This window comes from Phyllostomus hastatus, unplaced genomic scaffold, assembly GCF_019186645.2.
Source record: "Phyllostomus hastatus isolate PE091 unplaced genomic scaffold, TTU_PhHast_1.1 phas_scaffold_11, whole genome shotgun sequence".
In the NCBI taxonomy this organism is placed as follows: Eukaryota; Metazoa; Chordata; class Mammalia; order Chiroptera; family Phyllostomidae; genus Phyllostomus; species Phyllostomus hastatus.
Window position 1 is genome coordinate 6,888,492 of NW_025334005.1, and position 25,844 is coordinate 6,914,335.

Consider the following 25,844-nt stretch of genomic DNA (forward strand, 5'->3'; position numbering starts at 1 on the left):
CCCTCGCATTATCCTGCTTCAGGAGCTTTGGAGGCCCAGGTTCGAATCCACTCAGCACAGCAACTTCAGCCCCACTGCGCCAGGGCCCGTAAGGGGCAGATAGATCAGGGAGTACGGTGGCTGTCTCAGCGCCCACCTCCTCCAGGGGGCAAGCCCTGTATCCTCTTGTCCCTGTATCCCCAGCATTTTCCACGGCGCCGGGCTACAGTAGGTTTTCCAGTTTGCCTTGGTGGACAGAGCTGCCCCCACCCAGCCCACACACAGCCTGGGGTTCCACAGGGTTCAAGGATTTGTCACTCCATGCCCAGGTTTCATTCAGCAATTAGTTTAATCTCAGGATGCTCAGAACAGGACACCAAGCAGCTGGCCCTAAGCCCCGCCCCCACCCCCATGCGCCCCTACCCTCCACCAGCCTCTCTGGGGAGGCTGACGGGTCACGTCTGTGGCTCTGGGCGTTATCTTGCCTGTTCACAGGCTTCTCCGGGAGTCTCCCACCAGTCCACGCAGCCAGAGGGGGACACTCAGGGGCTTGGTGAGCCTCTGGACCCATCCTGGCAGACATCTCGGAGTCTCTGCCCCTTTAGGGACTGGGACACAACTCGGGGTCTGTGCTGGGGTCATCTTCATAAACTGTTGGAAGCTCAGAATAAGGATTTGGCATCCTTATTCTGCAGAACAAGGTGGTGACCCTGGTGGGCTCCGAGGGCCTCCACAGGCAGGGCTGACCTCAGGCCCCAGTCTCTTGGTGGTGCGGGTCGGGGCAGGGGCAGTTGTCCTGCTCACTGTCAGCTGCCTATGCCCAAGGAAGCCTGGATCCGCCGGTGTGCCGCTCCCCCAACCCCAGAAGCTACCTGTCAGAGCGGCGGCAGCCCAGCAGGCCCTGCTCGCAGCGTCTCCTGGGTGGCACTGGGACAGCCGGCTTCTGCCCCTCCCATTACTTCTGGGCCCCGAGCGGTCTGAGACTCAGGGCACCAAAGCACCAGACGCCCCGGGGGTCAGAAGGGGCTTCCGGAGTCATCCGGTTCAACCCCTTCGTGCCGCTGGCCGAGGGGCGGCCCAGACTGCTTGTGCATCCCTGAGACAGAGCTCGCCGCCTCTCGGACGCAGCACCTCCACCTTGGGGCTGCTGTTGGGCGCTGGCAGAGGGCTGTGCCAGCAGGTTCGGCCTGATGGATGGAGACTGAGAAGTACAGGGCGCGGAGCTTCCTTTCATCTCTCCAGGGGGGGCCTCTCAGCACCCTGGGGCACAATCTGGGAGGGTGGGGCGGGGCAGGGGAGCAGGTAGAGCCGGAGTCCAGTGGAAGGGAGCCACCTGGAGCCTCGCTGGGCCCTGCCTAACCTGCTCCGATGTCGTCGTAGTCGTCGTCGTCATCGGTAGAATCAGGCTGGGGACCGGAGGATCCTGTGTGGCCAAGAGCCTCAGGTCAGGGGGACGCTTAGGGGCAGCGGGAGACCTGATCGTTCCCCAGCTGCCCCAGGACAGAGCTGAGTGGGTCTGAGTCCACGCCCCCTCCCTGTGATCCTGCGGGGCGAGGCGTGACAAGAACCCCATCTTGTCATCTTGATCACTGCCGTCTCCCTCACCAGAATGTGCCATCTCCCTCACCAGAAGGTGGCCTTATCTTTGTCCAGGGCAGTCGTCCCTACGCTGGCACAGTGCCCAATGGACAACTGATGCTGGCAGCCCCTCTGCCACCACAGTTCCCCCCCAAGGGGCCATCTGGTTGCTTCTGCTTGAATGCTCCCACTGATGGGGGGTTCACTTCCTCTCAAAGCATTCTTTTTGAATCTCTGTCCAATTTACCCCCATTTTCCCTACCTCTCTTCTTTTGGGTTTTTTGGGTTTGTTTTTTTTTAATCCCTTTACCTCTCTTCTTTTCTCCTTGGGCGGATGTACCTAATAGATCCAGATGTCCCCCATTCCTCCTTTCCCCAGCCCCTCTCTGTCCCCCTCCCCAAACCCCCACCCCTGCCGCTGGCACCTGGACATGCAAACTGCTCCGCCGAAATGGGCTGGGGCGGTGGCTTGAAGTTCTGGTACCACTCCCCAGATGAGGTGCTGGAGCTGTCATCAGCCGAGGGCCCTGATGGAGACAGAGACAGTCACCCTGTGCCTGGAGACAGTCAGAACACAAACTGCCAGAGCTGGGAGTCCCTCACGACTCCATGGAGTCAAGTCTGTAGCTTGATGAACGAAGAAATGAAGGCCCAGAGAGGGGACGAGACTTGTCCAAGGTCACACAGCAAGTGGCTGCAGGGCTGGGACTAGACTCTTGAACTCAGCCTGGTTCAAGGCTCTTAGCTTTATCACTTCTCCAGCCAGGTTGGCTACAGGGCACGCACAGAGTCCCCCTGGCTCAGCTTACCTGAAAAAGTTCCCTGGGAGCCGGCCAGCTCCAAGTTCGGGGGCTGCTCCCGGAGGGGGCTCCTCTCTGAGGAAAAGCCCTGAGGGTTCCAGGGTGGCAGCCTGCTGCTGGGGCTGTTGCAGTAGTCCTCCCCAGACGACGTGCTGGACTCGCTGTGGCTCCTCACCTGCTGCTGACGGCCCAGGGAGGGGGGATCTGCAACGCAGGGTCCAGGGTTGGCAGGTGGGACCCGGGAGGCATGCACCTCTTCGAGTCCCAGGCCAGGAAAGGGAGAATGGCGAGGAAAGAAGAAGGCTTTAGATCAGATTGGGCAAAGAACGGAGTGCCACCTGGACTGGTCAAGTCAGGAAGGACCTGTCGAGGGGAGATGCTGGAGCTTCCCACAAAGGTGAGCTCAGCTGCTGCATCTGCAGGCGGGGCCGGCATCGCCCCCTCCAGGCCCTGCCCCAGTCCAGCTCACCTTCCTCCAAGGCGGGCATCCGGAACCTGCTCTGCTGGACCTCCTCATCTGTGACTCGGTGTCGCTGGGAATCTACAAGCAGATGGGGTGGTGAGGAGGGGTGAAGGCTCCATCTCCTTGTCCCGAGAGCCCGGAGGAGGGCGCCCCGGAGGCTGATCAGGCGGGAGGACAACCCCAGGGGCCCGGAGGGGCTTAGCCTTCCCTGTCAGATCCCAGGCTTACATCCTAGTCCAAGAAGACCCTGAACCTCGGTCTCAAACCAGCACAGGCACAGGCTGCTTGTGGCCAGAAACCCTGCGCCCTTTGTCCCCAGCTGTCCCTCCCTCCACGTAAGGAAATATCAAGTCCTGGGTTCTCTCCTTGTGTGACCTTGCCCCTTCGAGGATCTGGCCCAGAGCATAAGCTGGAGGGTCAGGAATCTTTCTGTCAGTTTCTGTGGCACCTTCGTTTTGGAACCAAGGAGAAGCAGACTCAGAGGATGTTATAGACTCCAGTGTCTGGGATCTCGCAGTCAGCTCTTTCGAACCTGGAACCACTGACTCCTCGTGTCAGAGTCCCAGGATTTGGGCCTCTCAGTCTCACACCTTCCACGCCTGGCCTCAGGATCTCAGGTTCTAAGGACACCTCATGCCTGGGGCTCCCAAATGCCAGTGCAGGGACCCGAAGTGGAGCTATTTGCGTCCCCTCGCCCCAAGAGGCCCTGATCCAGCAGGTGCAGCAGAGATGGCTGGCTGGCTGTCCCCTATATCTCTCCTGCAGCAGGGGACCCTTGGGCCTTTATCTGGACATACAGTGGCCCAGGACAGTGGCTTCATCTCCTTGCCTCTCTTGCAGCTGGTGGGTTTAAGTTCCAGCTGGTGAACCCCAGGTGGGAGCCACGTGGGCATCTCTGGCCTGGAAGGGAGGGCACGCCCCACCTTCCCTTCCCCCTTCCTGCTGGCTGGGATGTGGACACGGTGGTGAGCCATTCTGAACCACGTGGACAAGGGCAACATCTTCGGGACGGCAGAGCGGCAAGAGAGAAGGAGCCTGGGCCCTGGGCACTGTCTCAGGACACTGTCATTTGGGCGTCTCTGTCACACACAGCCTAGCTGTCATCCTAACTCTGGTAGCAGGTGTGGGTTGGGGCTCAGGAATTTGTGACAAGCTCCCAAGGGACTCCACAATAGGCGCGAGATTCTCTGCTCTCATTCAACCTCCCGGCTTTGGGCTTTGGGCTTTGCGTGGGCCCTGCCACCCCAGGAGACAGAGAGGAGAGCTGAGGAAGCCAGACAGGAGGCAGAGCTGGGCTCACAGTGGAGGTGGGGGAGGGGGGGGAGGCCGGGGCACAGAAAGAGCGTGGGAGTGTGCGGGAAGCCATCTGGACTGTGTCTGTCCCCTGGACTCCCTCGTGTCTTACACAGACACAGCCTCCTTCGGGGGAGTGCCGAAGGCCAGGCCTTAAGACCCTGTGTGGCCAGAGGCAGACGGAGGAGGGAAGAAGGTCCAGAGCGGGTATTGCCCGCGGGCATGGAGATGCCTCCAGGGTCGAAACGCACTTTGAAAATTTCAGTGTGAGGCCATTTACAGTCAACACAGCGGGCAGCAAGGGTGCTTCCACCCTTGTTGTGTGGGGGTCATCAGGTGGGACCTACTGAAGGTCCCCAGGCATCTGGGCCCTCTCCCTGGCTCAGGCAACAGGGCCTCCGGGCGCCCGGGCCCAGGCACTCACTGTAGAAGGTGGTCAGGGCCACGGGAGGCTGGGCGCTGAAGTCGTAGTGCTCGTAGTCAGATTCCGAGCTGGAGTCCGGGTCTGCGGGGGGCGGGGCCTGGGCCTGGAAGGGCAGCTTGGGAACTGGGGAGAGAACAGAGCGGGGGGCGTGGCCAAGTGGTGGGCGGAGCGTGCAGGGACAGCGGACGGACAGCGTGGATGGCGGGGGGCGCGGGGGGCGCGGGGGGGCGGGGCAGAGAGGCAGGAGAGCGCCAGGCAGCCCATCTGTCCGAGACTCCCCAGCCCGGGTTTTTCCAGCGCTTCCCACCCATTTCCAACAGGAAACTAAGTAAGATTTCCTTCTGTGACAAACACGTAGCAGTCACTGCACGCCAGGCACTGTTCTAACGAGTGCAAATATCATCTAATTCTCATAAGCACTCCGTGAGGGAGAGACGGTAGTGTCCCCATTTTACAGCTGAGGAAACTGGGGCACAGGGTGCTCCCTTGCCCAGAGAAGCAGGCAGGGTGGCTCTCAACCTCCAGGCCACCCGGTGCAGTGGGTGCCTAGCCTGGTTCTGGGCTCTGTTACTCACATTCTCTCCTCAGATATGTGGATACTGCAGAGAAGAGTAATAATATTTGGCTGAGTGTTGCACTGGTTTTCAAGGAAAGGAGACTTAACATACTCACAATGCAATGTGATTGCACTCCAACTCCTTTACGAGAGTTTCAAGAGGTATAAATCCATATGTCCCAAAACATGGATGCATGATCTATTTTTTTTTCATTCGGAAAACATGAAATAAAATCACGTTCCAGGAAAACCTGGACGGGGCTCTGCAGGGAGGCTGACTGAGCAAGCCATTGAAAGAGGTATTGGTACCACAACCGACTAGCCAATTAGCAGAGTGGAGATTTCCAATGAGAGCCCAGTCCCAAATGCCCTGGGCTGTGTCTGTCCAGAATTCAAAAGCCTAGGGTCCCAGAATGATGGCACTGGCACCTCACCTGCCCGTCAGACTAAGACCTGGTGTGCTCAAGGTCCCACAGCCACTAGCGGGCTGGCCCAGGTCTCCTCCCCAGCGAGGACACTGCTTTGACATAAACAGTGCGGATCCTCCAGAAAGCATACCCTTCCTGTCTTCTCCAGCCCTCCCCTCCCCCAGGGTGGCTGACATCCTACCTTCTTCTTTGGGGATGGTGATGGGGACCTCTTGATAGCTATTGACCCCTGCTGGGGTGGTGGTAGGTAGGTGTTGGTGGTTCACCATAGCAGGGAGGGCTGAGGGAGGGGAGGCAGAGATTCTATAAGTTATTTTTTGGCCCCTTCCAGTCTGCCTGTTCTGTTCTCATTGAGACATCTCCCTCCTCACCGCCCGCCCAAATACACACACACACACACACACACACACACATAGTCTGAACCTCCCGTGGGACCCACATTGGTCCACCTCTCCTGGGTATGCTGGGAAAATCCTTCCCATCAGGAGGTGCTCCGGGGTCCAGGGTTGGGTGGCCATGGCTGAGTCACTGCTACTCCTGATGGGGCCCCCCAAGCTCAGGTCCCCCTGGGAGGGTTGCACCTCAGGCCAGCTCCTTCCCATCCCTGAGCCTTCCCTATGGCTCCCAGAATTCTGCACTTACCGTATTTTCCTTTAACTTTCAAGAGGATGATGGCAATGATAATGAGTGAGACAAGGAAGAGAATTCCCAGAATGATAGAGGCGATGAAGAGGATCAGCTCCCGAGATTGCCAGTCCTCCGTTTTCACGGTCACAGAAGGTTCTAGAAGCAAGAGCCCGAAATCAGGGAGGAAGAAGAATGGACACAGACTCCTCCTTGCCCTTCTTCTCGCCTCTCCAACCTGTCTGCAGCTGAGCTGCTTTTTCTTTGGACCTAGCCTCCTCTTCCCTTTAACATTTTTTTTTCTCATCTGCTCTTAGGTGTCTTGTACATAGTAGGTGCTCAAGAAACACATCCTGAATGAATAACTGCCTGAGTGAAACTTTCTCCTGGCCCTCAGCCCGTAGGGATCTCTCTCTGCTCAACCATCCCGGAGCCCCAATGGTGTGACAACAGTGTCAGAAGACATCACAATCTCTGTCTAGTGGGGGGATCAGTAACTCAGCTCAACCCCATCCAGTGCTGTGATGGAGCTGTGGGTGGGGACCTGGGGGCATGAGGCTCTGCCAGGGCCACCTAATTCTCCATGGAAAAGACAAAGGCGGCCTTCCCAGAGAAGGTGACTCCGAGTCACCCCTGGTTGTGAACATGCCAGGGGCTCCAGGCCTGGACTGAATGATCACAAGAATAACTGATGCCCAGGCGGCGCCTACTGTGTGCTAATCCCTGTTCTAAGTGCTTTATGAAAATTCATTCTTTGGAGACTTACAGCAACACTAGGAAAGGCGCTATGGTTTTCAATCCCATTTTTATAGTCAAAGCAACGGAGGCTCAGAGAGGTTAAGAACTGCCCAATATCACACAGCTAGCAAGAGGCACAGCTGGGATTCGAGCCCTCAGAGTCTGCCCTGAAGCCAGCCAAACTACACACAGCTGGCAGGTGCACCAAGTGTGGGGCTGGGATTCAGAACCTTGGATGCAACTTCCAGCCAACACTGGCTAGCTGTCGCTTCGCCTCTGAGCTGGACCTCCTTCCCCTGTGTAAGGGTTATGATGAGACCTCCTCAGGAGGCTGCTGGGAAGATTAGAGGGTTGGGAAGTAAGGACCCAGAGTGCTCGGCCAGTGCCTGGGACGTTATAAACACACTGGCTGTCACCCTCAGCATCCTCACCGTGTCAGACCAGCTCAGCTCTCCAGCTCTATCCTTCTGCCCTACAGGAGCTCACAGGAGAGCAGGAAGTAGACTCCTATCCACGGAATACCAGGATTTAGGGAGCGGTGGAGCTGACATGGGAGGGTGGGAAGGGGGGAGGGCCACAAGGCACCAAGAGGCAAGTCCAGCGTCTGGAGGTGGGTGATAGAGGGCGAACCATTTGGCCCCACCCAGGCAGATACACACACACACACACACACACACACACACACACACGCAAATGCACGAGTGCACCCGGGCCTCTGAGACACTGCGAACCCAGTGACACTCACCTACAGTGACTGGCTGCATACTTGCAGGAACTTCAGGAGTGGACAGATTGAGCAACCTCTGGGAACCTGTCAGGAAACACACCTCCCTCAGCTTGACACACAGCACCTACTATGTGCCAGTCCTCCTGCCAGGAACTGAACACAACAGGTGACCTGGAACAGGAGGCACAGTCCCAGGGGGGCACCTGGCTAAGGAAACCTGTCTTTCCCACCCCCTACCACAAGGAGGTACAGCATGGATTAAATGCTGGGAAGGTCCTTTGCTTAGAATATAGGGCTAATAGCTCTGGCTGGCATAGCTCAATGCATTGAGCATGGGCTGCAAACCAAAAGGTTGCCAGTTCAATTCCCAGTCGGGGCACATGCCTGGGTTGCAGGCTAGGTCCCCAGTGGGGGCCATGTGAGAGGCAACCGCACATGGATATTTCTCTCTCTCTCTCTTTCTCCCTCCCTTCCCCTCTCTAAAAAAAATTTAATAAAATCTTTAAAAAAAAGAATATAGGCCTATTAAAAAGACTGATCTCTTCCTTCTATAGAATCTGCTACAGACCACAATTCCCCTTTCCACTCATTCGGGTTTGTTCTTCAGGTGGGCCTCAGGGGGTGGGAAGCTGCCGCGCTCAGTATTATCATAAGCACGTGACAGGTAAGGGAAGGCAAAATCCCAAGGTCCCATGGTGCTGCTCTCTGATCTCCCAGCTACCCTGGGAGTGGCTCTATCGGCATCCACGTGGTCTCGAAACGGAGGCCTTCTGGCTGGTACACGGTGGCCCTGACCCCGTAGCTTGACATCGGAACTCCACGGACACAGCTAACACCGCGTTTCCTCAGGGCTAACGCTCTCTCCTTTTCACACCTTAACACCTCTGAAATCGTTCCATCTCGTGACATGCCAAGAGTTTATTGTGGCAGCGTGTTTGCCCCCATCAACATACATAAAATAACAGTGGAGTGGCGTATCAGGGCCATCTCAGATTTGTTCAAGTTCGGTAGAACCCAGTTCACGGAGTGGGTGTGGGGCTCAGCCAAAGTAAGACACAACCCAGGGCTCGGCATCGTCTGCGACGTGATCGGGACTCCAGACACATCTCAGCCACTGATATTAGTATTAGTGTCTCCGGATGCGTTCTTACTGTGGTCACCAGCCCTGGGACGGCAAGTTGGTGCTATCCCCTGAACCGACCCCAGTCCATAGAGACCCCTGGAAGTATTTGACTCTGAGGCCGAGTTGAGGATTTGTGGAAAAGATGCCCTGATCAGTTAGCAGCGTCTGCCTGGGCACGCTAGGGACGGCGGCCCCTCTCATGCCAGTCTTTGTCATCCTTGACCTGGCCTACGCTGTGGTCTTTGTTTGGGCTGCAAGTTCTTAGGCTGCGGATTCCGGTGGGATTCCTGGTCAGTATCTGAGGTGAGGGTGCAGGGGGGTTGGGGGGAAGAGTACCTGAGCAGAGGACCCTGGCTGCCTTGGACTGCATGCAGACATTGGAGTTGTTGAAGAGCCATAAACAGTCCGAGAGGGTGGTCTCGTTTCCCTCGCATGAGTAGAACATCCTGCCCGACAGGGAGTGGGGCAGCCCCGTGGGCCGTTTGTCCACGGTCCCGCAGCCCAAGGCACGGCAGAGCACCTGGGCCTCTGTGAAGTACCACTCGCTGTCACACACGGTGCTCCAGACCCCACGGAAGAACACCTCCACCTGCCCCTCGCAGCGGTCAGTGCCTCCGGTCAGGCGCCAGGACTGGTGCTCTGCAGGGGAGGGGGGTGGGCAGCATCAGGCCAGGATCTTTGGGCCCAGATTCCCACCAGCCCACGCCCACGGATGCAAACACCCCGCAGCCCATAGGTCTCCAGATCTGTGTGCTCTCCCCCCAGGATCCGCATCCCCTGTCCTCTACTTGGGCTTCCGTGCCCTACACCCTTGCTCCTCCACGTGTGGGGGCGTGGAGCAGCAGCGGCTGCATCGCCTGGAATCTGGTTAGAAATGCAGAATCTCAAGTCCTGCCCCAGACCGACTGCATCAGAATTTACATTTAACAAGACCCCCCGCCTGACTCCTACATCTATTACAGAGAAGCACTGGCTGGACCGGACGGCCTCATCTGGACTGCCCACAGCCTGCTGGGGGGGGGGCCTCCCAGCCTCCAGCGCCTCTCCCTGCTCTGAATCACGTGACCAATTCTCCCTCGGGAAGAACTCACCCTAAGGCCGCCTCTTCCAGAAGGTGGGCGGGTTTATCCTTCTAGCTCTGGATTGCCTGCAGCCTCTAAACCACACCTGGCTTCCTTTCTCAGGATTTTTGCCACTCGCTCCCTGGGGCTCTATGTTTGTCTGGGTCTCATCTTCCCTCCTGGATGGTGACCACGCAAGGACAGGGACCCTGTCTCCTGCACTAACTCCAGGCCGGGTGCCCAGGAGGCTGGCAGTGAGGCTGGTGGAGGGCGGGGGTTCAGAAACGGTGCGCACTGACCTGAGCACACCACGCCAGCATCCTCCTTGTGGCCACAGTAGCCGTGCCCAGGCAGCCCTGGGCAGTCCCAGAGGTAGGTCTCGGCCCCGGAGCAGTTCACCTGGTCCCGGTGGATGGCTCCCTGGCCAGGGGCGAAGTGCAAGCCCGGCAGGGCCTGGATGGCCCAGCCGCAGCTCAGCTGCTTGCACACCACGTCGGCGTCCTTCAGGTCCCACGTGTCATCACACAGAGAACCCCACTGGCCATGCTCCAGCATCTCCACGCGGCCGGCACAGCGGCTGCCACCCTCCGCCAACCGCAGTGCTTGATTCTCTGGGGGTGGGAGGGCAAGGGGTTTGTGGATGGGGGTGGGAAGAGGGCCAGGAAGGGAAGCGGTGGTAGGGACTGGGCCGGATAGTTGTGGGTGGGGCTGTGGACCCAGGGAGAGGGGCTGTAACCCTGTGGGCAGGACAGGGAAACCTGCAGGGCTGGGACTTGCTGAGCAGACAAAGGGGGACTGGTCAGGACTAGGGTTCCTGCGGAGCCAGTGGACGGGGTTAGTAGCCTGGTGCAAACTCGTGGGTGGGGCCTGACACCTGTGGGCGGGGCCTGAAAAGCGAGGCCGTGGTGCTGGGGAGTTGCAGTGCTGAGGGGCCCTGGGAACTTGTCATATTTATGTGCGCTGTGGGTAGGGACGGAGATAAAGGAGACAGAAGTCCAGAGCAGGATGAGGGAAGGCACCAGCAAGTAAAGCCTACGACTCTGTTAGGATTGGGGACCTAAGGGGTGGCATTGGGGACCAAGTGGGCCGGCCAGAGTTCTAGCAGGGAGAAAGGTCCGCAGGCCAGATCTGAGGAAACACTCAGAGCTGGAAATAATACGAAGTGTGGGCACCAGCTGTGTTTGCGTTGATGGGGGTTGGGGGGTGAAGTATGGGGGAGGAGGCCAGGGTCTAGTGCCCAGAGCTGGGGACAGGAGTGAGGGGCGTTGACTGAAGACCGGCGGGGAATAGATGCTCTCCCCACCTCCCCCAGCAGGGGCTCAGCTGGCAGGCGCGGGGCGGGCCACTGTACCTGCACAGGTGACCTGGACTGGCCCCCTGCTGATGCACTCCTGCTGCACCACCTCACAGGACTGCCACTCGGGGCTTCTGCACTGGACTGTGGGCACCAGGGCCCGCGTGGCATTCCGGGTCCCACTGGCGTTCCTCGCGGCCCAGTCCCGTGGCAGTTCCGATGACAACGGAGCTGGCTGGCTGGGCACCGTCTCTGCCCCTCCGCAGCCCAGCACTTGGCACACGGCCTCCGCAGCGTTGAGGTCCCAGAACTTCCGGCACAGGGGCTCCCAGGACTGTCCTAGCTGAACCTCCACGGTCCCGCTGCAGCGGCTGCTCCCGTTCACCAGGCGGACCTCGGGCCGCTCCCCTGAAAACACCACACACCAGCTGAGGCCTGGGGGCGCGGATACAGACTCTGCCCACGCGAGGAATAGGTGGGGGCAGGCTACTGCCAGAGGCCCCACCACCGACCTGCTAAGTGACTTCCGACAATTCCCTACCCCCACTCCTGGCCTCAGCCTTCCAGTCTGTAAAAAGGGGCCGGGAGGGTTCATCCCCAAGCCCCGTTTGACGCCTGACCCTCTGGCTCTCCTTGCAGCCAGGAAGAGGGGCTGAGGGTGACCCTGAAGTTTAGGATGAATTAGGCCTGGGGCAACAGAGAACCCGGGGTCCAGTCCCCCCAAACCCTCCTCACTTGCCCCTGTCTCAAGAGCACCCTTGTGTGAAGGAAGGACAGAGTTCTGGGCTCAGAGGCCCCCCTGGTATTGCGGGCGCCACACTGCCCCTCCCAGGCCTCTCCGCTGCTCCCAGGGCACTAGCTGCGAGGGAGCACCACAGCGGCCCCGGAACCCTGGGGGACAGACAGACGTGGGGCTGGCGATGGGGTCGCAGGTGGGTGGTGTGTATGATGGCTCTCCCCTGCTCCAGAGCCCTCCCTTGGGGGGCCCACCTGCCCATGTTTGCCCAGGATTGCACCCACAGTGTCAGTGTGCAGCTCTGCAGGGAGTAGGTCCTTTATAAATATCTGTCGAGGTAATCTGAGACCCACCTGGTGGAACCCCCACAACCTTCACCAAGGATCCTTTAGCTTGTTCTCAGCAAATCCCTTTAAAATGTTCACTGCACACCCTGACATGTGTATGTGACTTTTTATCAGTGGCCTCTCAAAGATGGTAGTTCTAAGACCTCCAGGGGAATCTAATGTGGACCTGCAGACACTGGTTTAAGAAGGAGAGGTGTTGTCTGAAGTTAGGGAGCCTCCCTGGTACCCTAAAAGTCCATTTCCCCTTTCAGTCACCCCAGGACACCACCTGCGCAGTCTCAGAAAGCTGACCGTGGATCCCAGAAGGATAATTTCCTCACCTGGCTCCCAGGGCTGGCTCTCTGTGCCGCTGGTGTTGCGCTGGCCAGATGGGGCTGGAGACGGGTGACCTGAAATCAAGGAGCAGCAGCCGTGGTGAGCGAGTAGACTCAGGCGTGGAGGGCACGGTGGTGCCTGGAAGGGCAGGGGGCACTTTCTGGAGCCTGCCACAGCTCTAGAGGGCCTTTGGAGAAGGACATGGTCCTGGACCTTGGTTCCTTTGCCTCCCTTCAGGGGAGGGAAATTCTCAAGCTTCGGAATTGCAGCATTCTACACTTCACCTGGGAGTTGTGCACATGCCCTCGGAAACCACAGCAGGGCAGAGAGGAAGGACCAGGCTTTGGGGCCAGACCCACTCGCTGGCTGAGTGACCATGGATGGCTCGGTCACTTTCTCTGCCAGAGTCCCAACTTGTTGGCAAGGCCCTTAGGAAAATATTGTGGGCTAACAAGAGATAATAGCTGTAAAATATTTGATGCACCAAGGAATCTTGAAAATGGAGTTATTTTTAGTAAACACACTTTTGTTTGGAAAACTTGAGAGATTCGTACCAGACTTTAGGATAACTGGTGCCTCCTGAGCTGTGATCCATTGGACTGGAAAGGGGGCTTTCAGACCCTGAGAAATCAACATGTGTGGAGGACTGACTATGTCAGGTGTTTGCACACCGTGTGTCCACTTGGCCCTGGGAGGATGACCTGTTTGGTCTAAATTAGCATCTTCCCGGGCCCTTTGGCTTCTGTTTGGCTCAGCCATTGGGGAGCCCCAGTGGAGACAGGAGGGAGGTCATGGTGTTTATTTCCCTGGCTCCCTCCCAGTGAGATCCTTTGGGCAGGCTCGGTCCTTCTGTTGATGCTTTCAAGGCAGCCAATCACCTATTCATGTCTCATTGGCAACTCCCTGGTCTTGTGTCCTTGGACCAGGGTGGTAACCGCTCAGCTGCTCTGAGTTCCTTTTACTGCATTGTCCTTTGCAAAGGGGATTTTGTAAATAAGCCCCCTTCAAACTTCTATTTTGAGTGTGCCATCTGTTTCCTGTTAGGACCCTGAGTCATACATGGCCCAAGGCCACCAGCTAGCAAGTGGCAGAGCCAGCCTTTGAACTGTCCCCAAGGAATGGGCTCCATGCTGGGCGGGGGCGGTCCAGTTTGCAGAAGCACAAAGGGAGAGCTGTAGCAGGGATGACTGTGCTCACAAAAGAATGCCTCCCCATTTCCCCATCTCTTGTACATATGTTGCGGCCATAGAAGCCTAGACAGGTGGACGTGTGTCCACTGCGGGGACAAGGTAGGTAAGAGGCAATGAGCCTCCTCTGGGTCTTTCTTCTCTGTCATGGCCGTATTTGAGGTCCTGGGTCCCAGGTGCCACCACAAGAGGAAGGGGGATGTTGACCCAGCCGGAATTTTGTGTGAGTCAGAAGTGAACCTTTTCTGTGTTGAGTCATGAAGACTGGGGGCGTATTTGTTACCACAGCCTGACCTGGCCTGGCCTGACTGATACAGGGGCTGCAGACATGGGCACGACTACTGTACTTTCTCAGCCTCACCTAAGAAGATTCCCCGGACTCACACCCAGATGAGCGTGCATGTGCATGCACACACACGCCCCTCGGGACAGAGATCTCCCACAAGCACCTGTCTGGGCCACTCCATCACTCAGACAGAAAGTAATCAGGCCTTTAATTGCTTGTCCTCACCAACTCCCAGTGTGGCTGCCCCGCCTGACCCCTGAAAGAGAAATGACTCAGAATTCGGAGCACGAACTCCATGACTAATGAAATATTCAGAGCAAGGATTCAGATACCCTCAAGTTAGGATTTTGGAATCCTGGTTCCCATGGCAACCGCCCCAGTGCTCCAGTGTGGTTTTCAGTATTTCCACCTATTTCTGTGTGTGCTGGGGAGATGGGGGGATTGAGATGCTGGCTGCAGTGCATACGTGTGTGTGATTGTGGCATGTGTGTTTATGGGAGTATGATTGTGATCATGTGTGTACCCCTCTGTGTGGGTACATCTGTGTGTGGGACCATGTGTTTGTGCATGACCGTATGTGTTTGTGGAGGGCTCGAGTTCAGTTCTGTATCATCTCTGTGGGCCTGGGGAGACACTTTGTCATGCATAAAGGCACACAGGTCTTCTACTAGACCAGAGAACCCTGGAGGGCAGGGCCCAAGGCTGAGTCAGCCCTGTGCCCCCAGGGTGCCCAACACAGTGTTTGTTGATTGACTGACTGACTAAGAATGAGAAGGAGCTGCCAGCTGCAAGGACAACTGTTACCCAAGCAGTTAAAAAAATAATTTAGATAAATTAACCAATTTAATTTTCATAGCAAGCGCACAAAGTGGAGAAACAGAGGCACGAAGAAGTTTAGTGATTTGTCCAGGATGACACTGCTAGAAAAATGACAGAGCTGGGATTTGAACCCAGGCTGTCCAGGTCCAGAGCCCACACTCTTAACCGCTTTGCTCCACTGAATTGAAACCCAACATCTTACTTTCTGTTTCAGTGACAGTGTCGAGGGTGTGGGGGCAGAGAGCGCTGACAACCAGGTGGTCTTCCTAACTCCCTCCAGCTTCTCGGGGCTGGGCCAGCCCTGAACTTACGAACAGTGGTGATACCAGTCAGCCTGCAAGCCCCGGGGGCTAATCTCCCAAGGCCTGCTGCAGCTGCCTGAGCCAAGGCAGTGCACCATCGGCAGAGGAGGGTGGTGGCGACGGCTTTGAGAGTCCCTGCCCCAGAGGGCTTCAGCCACTCAGGCCAGAGCATTCCAGCCTCTTTAACGGTCTTTTGTCACCAGGTCACCCCCACAACAGAGGATGTTCATAGGCAGGACACCCTCCCTGCAAGCCCAGATTGAATTCCCTCCTCTTCACCACCACACTCAAGGGGAAGTGAAGGACAATTCATAATCTCCACGGAAAGGAAGCTCAAAGAATGCAACACCCTGGCTTTGGGGTGTGTTTGATTTCTGGAACTCCTCCTCGCCCCCCTACCGCCCCCGGTGCTCAGGAACATGAGGGCGTGTGAGTGACAATATCCTGAAAGCTGAGAAATGAGCATATTACCACCTGCATTCAATCCCGTGAACATTTGCTGAACTTGGCCCAGGTGCTGGGGCTGGAGCAGGAATTAAGGGAGATAAGTGTAAATGGGAGGGTCCGGAAGGAGGAGAGTCCACAACCTTCCCTGGGCACCAGTGCATCTGCGTACCTGTTGCCACTCCAGGGAATTCTGTCTTCATGGCTTAGAACGGAGGCTTCGGGAAAACAGCACAATGATCCAAACCTATCTGTGCTGTGCGACCTTCGCAAGGTCACTGGGCCCGACTAGACTCTGTTTTTAACCTGGCACTGGGCATAACACGTGGGCCACCTCAGCTCGCCTTGAGGGGCGCATGGATACTGTGTGTGAAACGCTTAGGACATGGTACATGTCAGCTGTCATCCTTGCCCCACACTCTGAGGCCTTGACCTGCTTTCTCATCTCGAGTCCTGAGTGGACAGGAGAGGCCAGCTGGCCACGGACTACGCAGTCGACTCTCGATCAACGCAGGAGTTAAGGGTACAACCCCTAACGCAGTAAAAAATCGGCAAATAACTTTTCACACCCCCAAATGACTCATAACCTATTGTTGACCGGAAATCTTACTGATAACATAAGCAACTAATGAACACATGTTTTGTATATGCATTATGTATTATATTCTTCTAAGCTACAGGGAAGGCACTCTTATTAAGAAAACCATCAGAAAGAGAAAATAAATGTATAGTATGTATTTTTTAAAATCCACATATAAGTGGACCCATGTAGTTTAAACCCATATTATTCAAGGGTCAGTCGTAGAGACATCCCACCCCAAGCAAAAGATGGCTCTGAGAAACCCTCAGTTCTCTGCTTGGCAAAGGCTGTTCCCCAAAGGCTGCATTCTTCATTCTTCCCTCCCCCCTCCCCATCTTGCTTATGAACCTTCGCCGAGCTGCCCCTCACTCACACACCCTGCTCTCCCTCGCTGGCTCTCCATCGTATCCACTGGTCCTGAAGATGAGATGTGGACTGCAGTTGCTATGGTAACAGAAGTTCCTCTCAAAGCAAAGGCTCCTGCGGTCCTGGTCCCGAGGCTTTCTCAGGTTCGCGTGCCAAATTATTCCTTCTTTGCGGTTGCCAGATGGTAAGATGACACGCCCCAGGCTTACAGGATCACGAGCAACTCAAAATAAAAATCCCGTGGGACACCGGGAAGGAGGTGGCTCCAAGGGAGCCAGCAGGCCAGAGACACCGGCCCCATCTTCCTGATCCCCCATAAGAATTCAGAGCATTGAGTGCCAGAGGTGGATGTCCCGGTCCCTCCCCGCTAACTCCGACTCAGTAGGTCTTGGACGGGGCCCTTGAGTCTGGTTTGGGTAGAACCATCTGCCAGGGCTTGGGCCGCAGACAGAGCACTGGATTGGAACGGAAGAAGCCTGGGATCGAAACCCAGCTTCCTCCTTACTGACGGGGGCCTTTGGCAAATCCCTTCATCGGCATGACTTGCCTCCCTCACCTCACAGGTGCAAAAACCTCGCAGGACTGAAGTGAGATGAGGAGACAGACCCAACGCCTACCTGGCAGTAAGTACCCAACAAGACCTTGCAGGATCCATGGGCACCAATGTACACTTGTGATAGGCGTGTGTGTGCAGGTGTACGGTGGGCGGGAAAAGCAGATTTTAAACCAAATAAGCAGGATGAGCATATCCTTATAAATACGTGCAGAAACAGTGGCCAGGATGCCTCCTGCGGTTGGAAGTGCTCACACTTCAATGCCCAAGCAATAGCTCTGTGCACATGTCCTAGAAAAACACTCTCTGGTGTGCTCCCATGCGGATGTACACAGGGATTTTTTAAAAAGCGCTCCTCGTAATAGAAAAATTCAGTGGTAATCTCACACAGTCCACCAGCAGGAAATAATTAAAGATACGGTGTTATTGTCATAGATTGGGTTATTTGGTTAAAAGAATGAATTAATTAGACTTCTATCTTGGTCTAGATCTTGAAGGCATAATATCCTGAGGGAGAAGAGTAAGTTGTAGAACAGTATGCTCAGTATGATATCATTTATGTGAAATATACCGCATGTACCATCTAGTGGGCATTGATACCTTTTGTGTAATGAAAGTATAAAAACACAAAAGGGAAGAGTGGGCCCACCACGTTTTGGAGCGGAAGTGCTCTGGGCATGAGGGGTAAGGAAGTGTTTTAACAGTATCTGTATGATTTTCTTTCTTATCAATGTAGATCTGAGCAAATATGGCGGAAAAAATGTAAGGATTTCTTAAATCTGGGCGATGGGAATGCCTAAAGGTTCCCACCTTCAGTAAGATGCTATCAGTACACTTCTGAGTATTTGCAATATTTCTAACAAAACGTCTGGAAGATTCTATAACGGTAGTAATAACAGTCATCTCTGAAGATAAGTTTAGCATTGCTGTTAAGTTTTTTCTTTATTTTCTAAATTCTGGAACTTTTGTCATATATATCACGTTAAGTGATGGAAATAAAAACATCAGTGATTTAAATGAGAACATATGTGAAAAACTTTGTAAATTGCTTGAATCACATCAATACCCACTGCCAATGGTTCTCGTGTACTGATATGGGTAAAGAAATCTGTGGGGTTTTTGATAGTGTTAAAGTCTTTAATCTCCTTCTTAATGCTTGGAGATAGGTTTAATTATTGCCCCCACTCTACAGTGGGGGAAAGTTTGGGGCCCAAGAGGGAAAGGAACGGTCCAGGACAGCGGGGCTCCTAAGAGGCAACGCAGAGATTTGAACCCACGAGGAGGGTTCACTGCAGTCCCTTAAGTACCACCTGACCGACACTGCAGGGCACACAGCAAATGCTCAGCGTCACCGTTACCACTAATGAAAGTCTCTGTAACTCGCCTCGCCTCCGCCATTTCCTGAGCCAGGCCCACAGCCAGGCCTGCTCTGGGCTCCGCTGCGGGAACGTGCCCTTGAGGGAGCCCCAGGCCTGCCGTCAGCCCAGGGCGCAGCCAGGAGCCCCAGTGTCAGGAGCTGCCCTGAATCCCGACTCCCATCTCCCTGTGGGACATGCAGACAGAGGTGTGAACCACGTGCCTGCCTGCCGGAGAAACCCAGAGGAGGGAGGGTCCAGGAAGTCACTGCAGAGAGGTGGCCCTTGAGCCAGGCCTCGACGGTTACAGAGCATTTCACTGTGGCAGGGGAGCAGACCCACGGGTACCGAGGACTCTCCTAAGGAACCTTCATGCTAACCCTGGGAAGAGATGCCATTGTGAAGCCTGTCTGACTGACTGACAAAGAGGCTCAGAGATACCACGTTCCTGGCCCAAGGTCACACAGCTTGGAGTTGACAGAGCCAGGAGTCAAAGCCAAGTTTGTTGCCCAGATTCACTCTTTGCACTGTTATCAGGCAGCTTCAACCAGGGAAAGGAGGCGGGAGGCATTCTGGGTAGGGTGTGCAGCACCAGCAAAGGCCTGGACTCGGGACAGGGCCTGGTGTGTTAAGCTAGAGACTCAAGGATATTAAATTCAAGAACAACCCCCCACCCCGCTAGAGCTTGGCCCTCTGTGCATAGGACAGGGCTGGGTTTTGGGGTTTCTGGGTTTTGGTGGAGCTAAAACTGCTGGGCTGTGCCGGGTTTCCCAGGGGGGCTGCCCCCACCCACCAGCTCTCAGGAGGGACTCTGGCTTGAAGTCTCCTGGAGGTGCTGGAGCAGCAGTTTCTGGGTGAGCTTGAGTGTGGGCGAGGGGTGACTACCCCCCAGCTCCCAGGCGTGGTGCTGTGACCTCTCCGAGGTGGCCTAAAGCCCCCTTCACATCAGGCATCCAGAAGACCCCAGAAGTCATCGGCATTTCTCATAAGAAAGAAACACAGCCCTTCCCAAGCAGGTGGGACTTCCGGCTGTGACTGGAAAGTCTCCTTGGGGGAGCAGGGGCCAGCCCTGGCTCAGCAGCTGTGTTTATCCAGGCTGGTCCCTGCACCCATCAGCTCCAGGCTACAGGGGTCGCCTCCCCACTCCCCACTCGTAGGTTCAAAGGAGAAGCTGGGAGACACTGGGGTTATTCAGCCTGACTCTCATAGCCACCCCTGTCATTAACAGCTGGAGGCTGGCAGCGGCCATCGGCTGTATGGTCCACTGGACCCAGGAGTTCAAGTTCAGGAAATACATTTCGAGAGAAGGTAGCATCTGAATGCCTACTGCGTGCCCCTCCCTTATACACACGGCACATGCTCTCTTATTCATCTCCAAAAGGGCCTCAGGAAGTCTGTTTTCCAGATGAGAAAACCGAGACTCAGAGGGATGGAATGACTTGCCCGAGGCCACAGTTACTAGGAGGTGAAAACCAGAATATGACTCTAGGTCCCTCATACTCCTCCCAACAACTCACATCGAAGGGGCTTCCGAGGTGTCCAAAAGTCTTCCATGTTCCTGCCTATGTCAGCCCTCAGTCGGGACGTGCCCTTCATTCCTTCCTTCCTGCGCTCCTGTCTCGGTCAGGCTCCGTGGCAGGCCCCACGCGGCAGGGGAGGACACAGATGTGCTCAGAGTGGATGGTGATCAGGGATAAGGGCTACCCTGTGGTCAGCACAAGATGTCCCGGGGGAATAGAGGTGAGAGGGGTTAACGCTGACTCCAAAGAGCAGAAGACAAGTGGGAGGGGTCGTAGTGGGTGAGCAGGGGCTCTCAGGGATGAGAAAGTGAAGGCGATAGATAGCCAGCCTTTGCCCAGCAGTCTTGCAGCTGTAACCTGCGCCTTTCCAGAGGGCGAGTGGGTTGGGAGGCGAAGTCACGTAGGGCCTTGCAACCCACCACACTCTCTGGACGCCCTCCCCTTCCTCCCTGCCAGTGGCCTGGAATCATGGGGCTTCCCCGTCCTTCTTTGCAAAGCCGCGTGAGCCCTGACTGATGTGCTGGGAACACACTGTTGCCTTCTTGGCCCCTGAAACCCAGTGATGGATAAAACCTCTGGCCAGTGCCTCTCCCCTCAGTACCAAGTGTGTAAGGCTCCCACCTGTGCCACCAGACACCTGGCTGGATGTTCAGTCAATGCCAAAGTATGATGGACCCTCTGGAGGTTTTGAAGAGGTTGGAGGGGGGCCTGTCATCCTCCCAATCCACCCCTTTGGTGGTGACTTTGTTTCCAAACTCCAGAGTCCTGGGGAGCAGAGAAGCTGAGAAGCCACCCACATAGGGCTGGGGACAGCCCTGTGGAGTTGGGAGTGTGTGGGCTTTGGAGTCAGACTGATGTGGGTTCAAATCCCATCTCTTCCTCTTGATACGGGGATCTGGATTTCTTAACCTCTGAGCCCCCGTGACTTCTGTTCACATACGTGGTGATGCTAACTCACCTTCCTGGGACTCCCAGAAGATTGGAGGAGAAAATGAGCACCACAGGGCTTGACCCTCAACTGCCATTGTGGGGACACTCGTGCACAATCCCTTACTGCAATTCTGAAACTCCAGCACCCTCAAACTCAAAGTGTTCTCGTAACTGTGTTGGTGGCAAGACCTGACCAGAACTGGCACAAGGCTGTTCATAGTCATTATTTATTTTGTGTGATGTGAAAACCATACATTCCACTGCAGAAAAGTTAGCACATCCGATTCCAGTGGCTGATCAGGCTCCTGCTGGCACATTGCGTAATATACAATATATGCACCACGTCAGTTTTCGCAAACCTAAACGGTCTAGATTCTGCATTGCACCTGGACCCGCGGGTTCCAGAAAGAGACAGAGGACCTAGAGTTGTTTTCTGCTTTTCCCCTGAAGCTGCAGCTATGCGGGCAGTTTGCGAAATTTCAGGCCAGAAAAGCTGTCCTAACTTCCCCTTCTCTTTCCTAATGGAAATGCATTTCTGCAAAGAACTTCCTTTATAAATTCAGGGAGGAAAAGGCAAACAGAAGAACAATGGGCAAGGGGCAGGAAGAGGCTCTTCACTGCAAAGGAAGTGCTAAGTATCCAGCCTCCCAGTGACCAGAGAAATGCAAAGCAAGGCCACAGGGAGACACTACCTCATCCACTTGATCGTCGACCATTAAGGAGTATGGTAAGGGGATGAATGGTGACAGAAGGAGGCTTGACTCAGGTGGTGAACACACGATACAGTGTATAGATGATGTGTCATAGAATTGTACTCCTGCAACCTATATAATTCTATTAACCAATCTCACCCCAAGAAACTCAATTTTAAAAATTAAAAAACAAAATAAAAATAAATTTAGCCTGTTCCATGTGTCTGGTTCTATTTTGCTTGTTAATTTAGTTTGTTCATTAGATTCTTCTTATAAGTGAGATCATATGGTATTTGTCTTTCACCACCTGGCTTACTTCACTTATAATATTCTCCAGTTCCACCCTGGCTGGTGTGGTTCAGTGGATTGAGCGCTGGACTGTGAACCAAAGAGTCTTGGGTTCAATTCCCAGTCAGGGCACATGCCTGGGTTGTGGGCCAGGTCCCCAGCATGGAGTGTACAAGAGGCAACCACAGATTAATATTTCTCTTTCTCTCTTTCTCCTTTCCTTCCCCTTTCTGTAAACATAAATAAATAAAATCTTAAAAATATACGTTCTCCAGTTCCATCCATGCTGGAGCAAAAGGTAGGAGCTCCTTCTTTCTTTCTGCTGTGTAGTATTCCATGGTGTAAATGTGCCACAGTGTTTTGATGCATTCATTTACTGATGGGCACCTAGGGTGCTTCCAGCACTTGGCTATTATAAATTATGCTGCTATAAACATTGGGGTGCATAGGTTCTTTTGAATTGGTGTTTTGGGATTCTTAGTGTATATTCCCAGCAGTGGAATTGCTGGGTCAAAAAGCAGTTCCATTTTTAATGTTTTGAGGACATTCCATACTGTTTTCCACAGTGGCTGCACCAGTCTGCATTCCCACCAACAGTGCACTAGGCCGAAGGGAAGGGGGAGGGGGGAGGGGGAGGGGGATAATGGTGACAAGAAGGGGAAGGGACTAAAGAACATGTGTGAATGAGCCATGGACATGGACAACAGGGTGGGGATGGACTGTGGGAGCGGTCCCACAGGGGTGGGCTGGGCGGAGGAGGGCAAAGGGGAGAAAACTGGGACAACTGTAATAGAATAGCAATAGAAAAAACAAATTTTGAAAAAGAAGTGTGGTAAGACTACGTGTTGGTGAGAATGGGGGTCAGTGGGGACTCTGCATCCTCCTGTGCGGGGGGCCATGTTGGCACAACCGCTTCAGGAAACAATGCCATAGTCATGACCCAGAAACCCCACTTCTGAGTCACACACACACACTCACGCGCACACACGCTCTGCTGTAGGTTGAATTACGTCCACGTAACAAGATATGTTGCATTGCCGTCCTGGCTCCCAGTACCTCTGAAGGCGACCTTCTGTATTGTGGTGATGTCTCTACAAGCCAAGGAACGCCAGAGAGTGCCAGCAAACCGAGGGAAGATGGGAGGGACGCCCAGCAGACTGTCCCTCACGGCCTCGGGAGGAGCCAACCCTGCCGACGGCGTGGGCTTCAACTTTCGGCCTCCAGACCCCAGAGACAATACATTTCTGTGGTTCATGCACTGAGGTGCTCGGGGCTTTGGTATGGCAGCCCCGGGAAACTGAGTCACACACATACCTGCAGCAGAGGCTGCCTCCGGCAGCAGGGGCTGGGGTGAGCCCAGATGAGAGCTTCTAGGGGATTCTGGAAGGGAGGAAGAGATGAACCCACAAAACAGAGGGACGTCCTCCTCCTTCATTTCTAGATCGCTAGAGTCTGGACACCTACAAGTGCTTCATGGGACTTAGTTTCGTTGCTCTGCTGACGTGGCTGGACCTGAGACAGCCCCCACAGGTGCAGGTGACTAAAAATTATCCATGAGGATGTTCAGAGAGGGCTTTGAAGTCTATCTAGGGAGCACTGACTTATGAGTTGCCCCCATTTTTTTCCCCTCGGAGGCAGGAGTTGGCCTAAGGTCACAGAGCAGGTGGTGGAACCTGGAATCGAACACTCGTCCGTGTTCCCTCAGCCATCCAGACCAACATTGATCAGAAGTAGCCTGGTGCCCATCAGCTCAGCCTCCCTCGTGCTGCTGAGACTGAACGCCCGCAATGCATCAGAGACCTACACACTCCCTCCTTCAAGCTCGAAAGGCTGTGCTGCGTGAGGGTGCTGTGGGAGACTTCTTTTAATGTGGTTGTTGCAACGTTTTTACAATAAGGATGACTAATGTTTATATCATGTCTGATTTTTCAGCTGGAATCGGGTGGGAGTGACGATGAGAGGTGGTAGAATTGAGACCAGCTACTACGATGACCCTGGGTAAGTCCCTGCCCCGTTTCAGGGGCCCAGTTTCTCCGTGGTTAGCTGAGTGCCTGGGGCCAGCTGGGGTCTGGCTGCGGGGGGCAGGGGTGATTGCTTCTTATTTTAGGTGGCCGACCAGGCTGTGCTCGCCGCCCTCAGAGCACAGTCCCACTGCCCCCACTACCTGCACCCCACCCACCTTTCCTCCAGGTAGCAGACAATTTAGGATCCCAGATTAAATAGTGTGGAATCACAGAGTAAGGAAGTTATCCCTTTTCGAATTCTTCAGTCCTTGGGGTTTCAAGACCTCTGTGGGGCTGCTCAGCCTTTAACCCCCAAACACTTTTTAACAAGGGGAGGGCTGACTCAGGCCTGAACGGCAGGCTGGTTAATGACACTTTTGTTTTCAGTGTCTTATTTGTTCATAGAATATATTCTAGTTATTGAAGTAATATTGGTTTGAGGTATATGATAGTGAGAGGAGATTCCTAGATTTAAATAATGTACTTATGTTAACAGTGGAGTTGATGATAAAAAAAAATATTTGATAATAAGAATAACTGTGTGCACGTTTAGGCCAATCAGGTCATATTCTTTTACTGCAAACTCTCCGATGATTTCCCACTTCCTTTGAACTAGTCCCAAGCCCGTGTGTGATCTGTGTTCTCTGACCGACACCTGCCAACCTCTGCAGCGCCCCCCTCCCCCCGCCCCCTCCCTCCGTCAGCCCCTCAGGTGTGTCCCCTTCCCTCCTGCCTCAGGGCCTCGCACCTGCTGCTCCCTCTGCCCCAAAGCACCTGCTGCTCCTAGGTCTGCGCATTCCCAGCTAATCTCATCCATCTGAGCTCTGCTCAAACGCCCCCAGAGGCCTCACCTATGTCCCGGTATTAGTCACTGGAGGCCTTCCTGACTTTGCTCTTAATTTCCTTCTTGCACACATTCCTCTCTGAAATGACACCACTTTCAGACCGTGTTTACTTGTTGGCCTATTGTCTTAGAAACTCAGTGAAGTCTGGGGCTTTGTCCCGCATCCCCAGTGCCCAAACACAGTGCCCGGTACTCAGCAGGAGCTCCACAAGTGAATGGGACACATTGCATAGGCGGAGGGAGGACCCGCTCTGCTTGCAGGCAGGAGCCGAGTTTCGGAATCAGAGGCGAGGCAAGATGGCGGCTGTCGGAGGCCCCGCCTGCGGGGAGCTCGCACCTCGGCCTCCTCAGCACCCGCCTTCAGGCTCTGAGCCAACTGGCTCCCACCCACTGAGCCAGCAGAGAAAGCCTGCAACTCAAGCCAGCACCTAAACGTGCATGAAAGGGACGGTGGAGTTATAACATCATCAAGAAACTGTCGTTAACACTGACTCAGGCCAGAGTCATCCATAGTGTTTGCAATATATTTACATATTCTCAAAGAACCTGCCCACGAGATAACATGTTAATTTAAAGGAGAAAAGAGTAATTGTACCCAGCGGACCTGGCCTTGGTCAAGCAAGGAAGTTGGACTGCCAGGGGTGGGACACACTTGTAACAAAGAACATCAACAGACCCACTTAGAAATGGACCCAGAGCTGCCTCCCCAGATGGGCTGCCTGGCGTGTCTCACTTCTCAAATACTCGGAATGTTACCACTGAGCAGAATAACCTCAGACTAGGCCAAAAGCAGTGCCTCCCAAACAACCGTTTGCACAGAAAACAGGAAAGCAGACTCCGGTAGCCACCTGACCGGACATGAAAAGCATTCTTTGAATTAGTATCACTACGTTAGCGTCTCTGCACCCACAGAAATTCCTTCCTTCTGTCCATATCCCTCGCTTCCACCTCCTAAACAATATTTGCGCTTTCGTCTGCATTAGTGCTTTCTGAATTGCTGTTCTTTTGGATCTCAAATAAATGCTCATTGCCTCTCCTTTGGGCCTTTTATCTTGAAGTTACAAGCTGACACCACATGCCTCGTGATACGATGCACAAAGGGCACAGCACCGCTTCTGTGCTGTTCCTGCCAAAAGAGGCGGGAGTCAAACCCGATCAGGAGGAATCAGCAGACAGACCCGGATGAAGG

The 25,844-nt window shown here is 54.8% G+C and overlaps 1 protein-coding gene across 3 annotated transcripts in view; it reads right to left on the reverse strand.

The window, feature by feature from the left end:
* Nucleotides 1-343: 343 nt before the first annotated feature.
* Nucleotides 344-25,844, reverse strand: part of CD6 (CD6 molecule) — a 36,298-nt gene continuing 10,797 nt past the window's right edge. The window contains exons 2-14 of one of the 3 annotated variants that reach the window (XM_045855015.1): nucleotides 12,492-12,560; nucleotides 11,146-11,496; nucleotides 10,094-10,405; nucleotides 9,070-9,372; nucleotides 7,629-7,694; nucleotides 6,164-6,304; nucleotides 5,703-5,801; nucleotides 5,113-5,136; nucleotides 4,538-4,660; nucleotides 2,827-2,898; nucleotides 2,367-2,561; nucleotides 1,983-2,084; nucleotides 344-1,402 (exon numbers count right to left, since the gene is read on the reverse strand). In XM_045855015.1, the coding sequence (XP_045710971.1) occupies nucleotides 1,335-1,402; nucleotides 1,983-2,084; nucleotides 2,367-2,561; nucleotides 2,827-2,898; nucleotides 4,538-4,660; nucleotides 5,113-5,136; nucleotides 5,703-5,801; nucleotides 6,164-6,304; nucleotides 7,629-7,694; nucleotides 9,070-9,372; nucleotides 10,094-10,405; nucleotides 11,146-11,496; nucleotides 12,492-12,560 (1,925 nt within the window). In that variant the 3' untranslated portion in view covers nucleotides 344-1,334. The remainder of the gene's footprint in view (nucleotides 1,403-1,982; nucleotides 2,085-2,366; nucleotides 2,562-2,826; nucleotides 2,899-4,537; nucleotides 4,661-5,112; nucleotides 5,137-5,702; nucleotides 5,802-6,163; nucleotides 6,305-7,628; nucleotides 7,695-9,069; nucleotides 9,373-10,093; nucleotides 10,406-11,145; nucleotides 11,497-12,491; nucleotides 12,561-25,844) is intronic. The other 2 variants (XM_045855016.1, XM_045855017.1) reach the window with 2 other exon arrangements.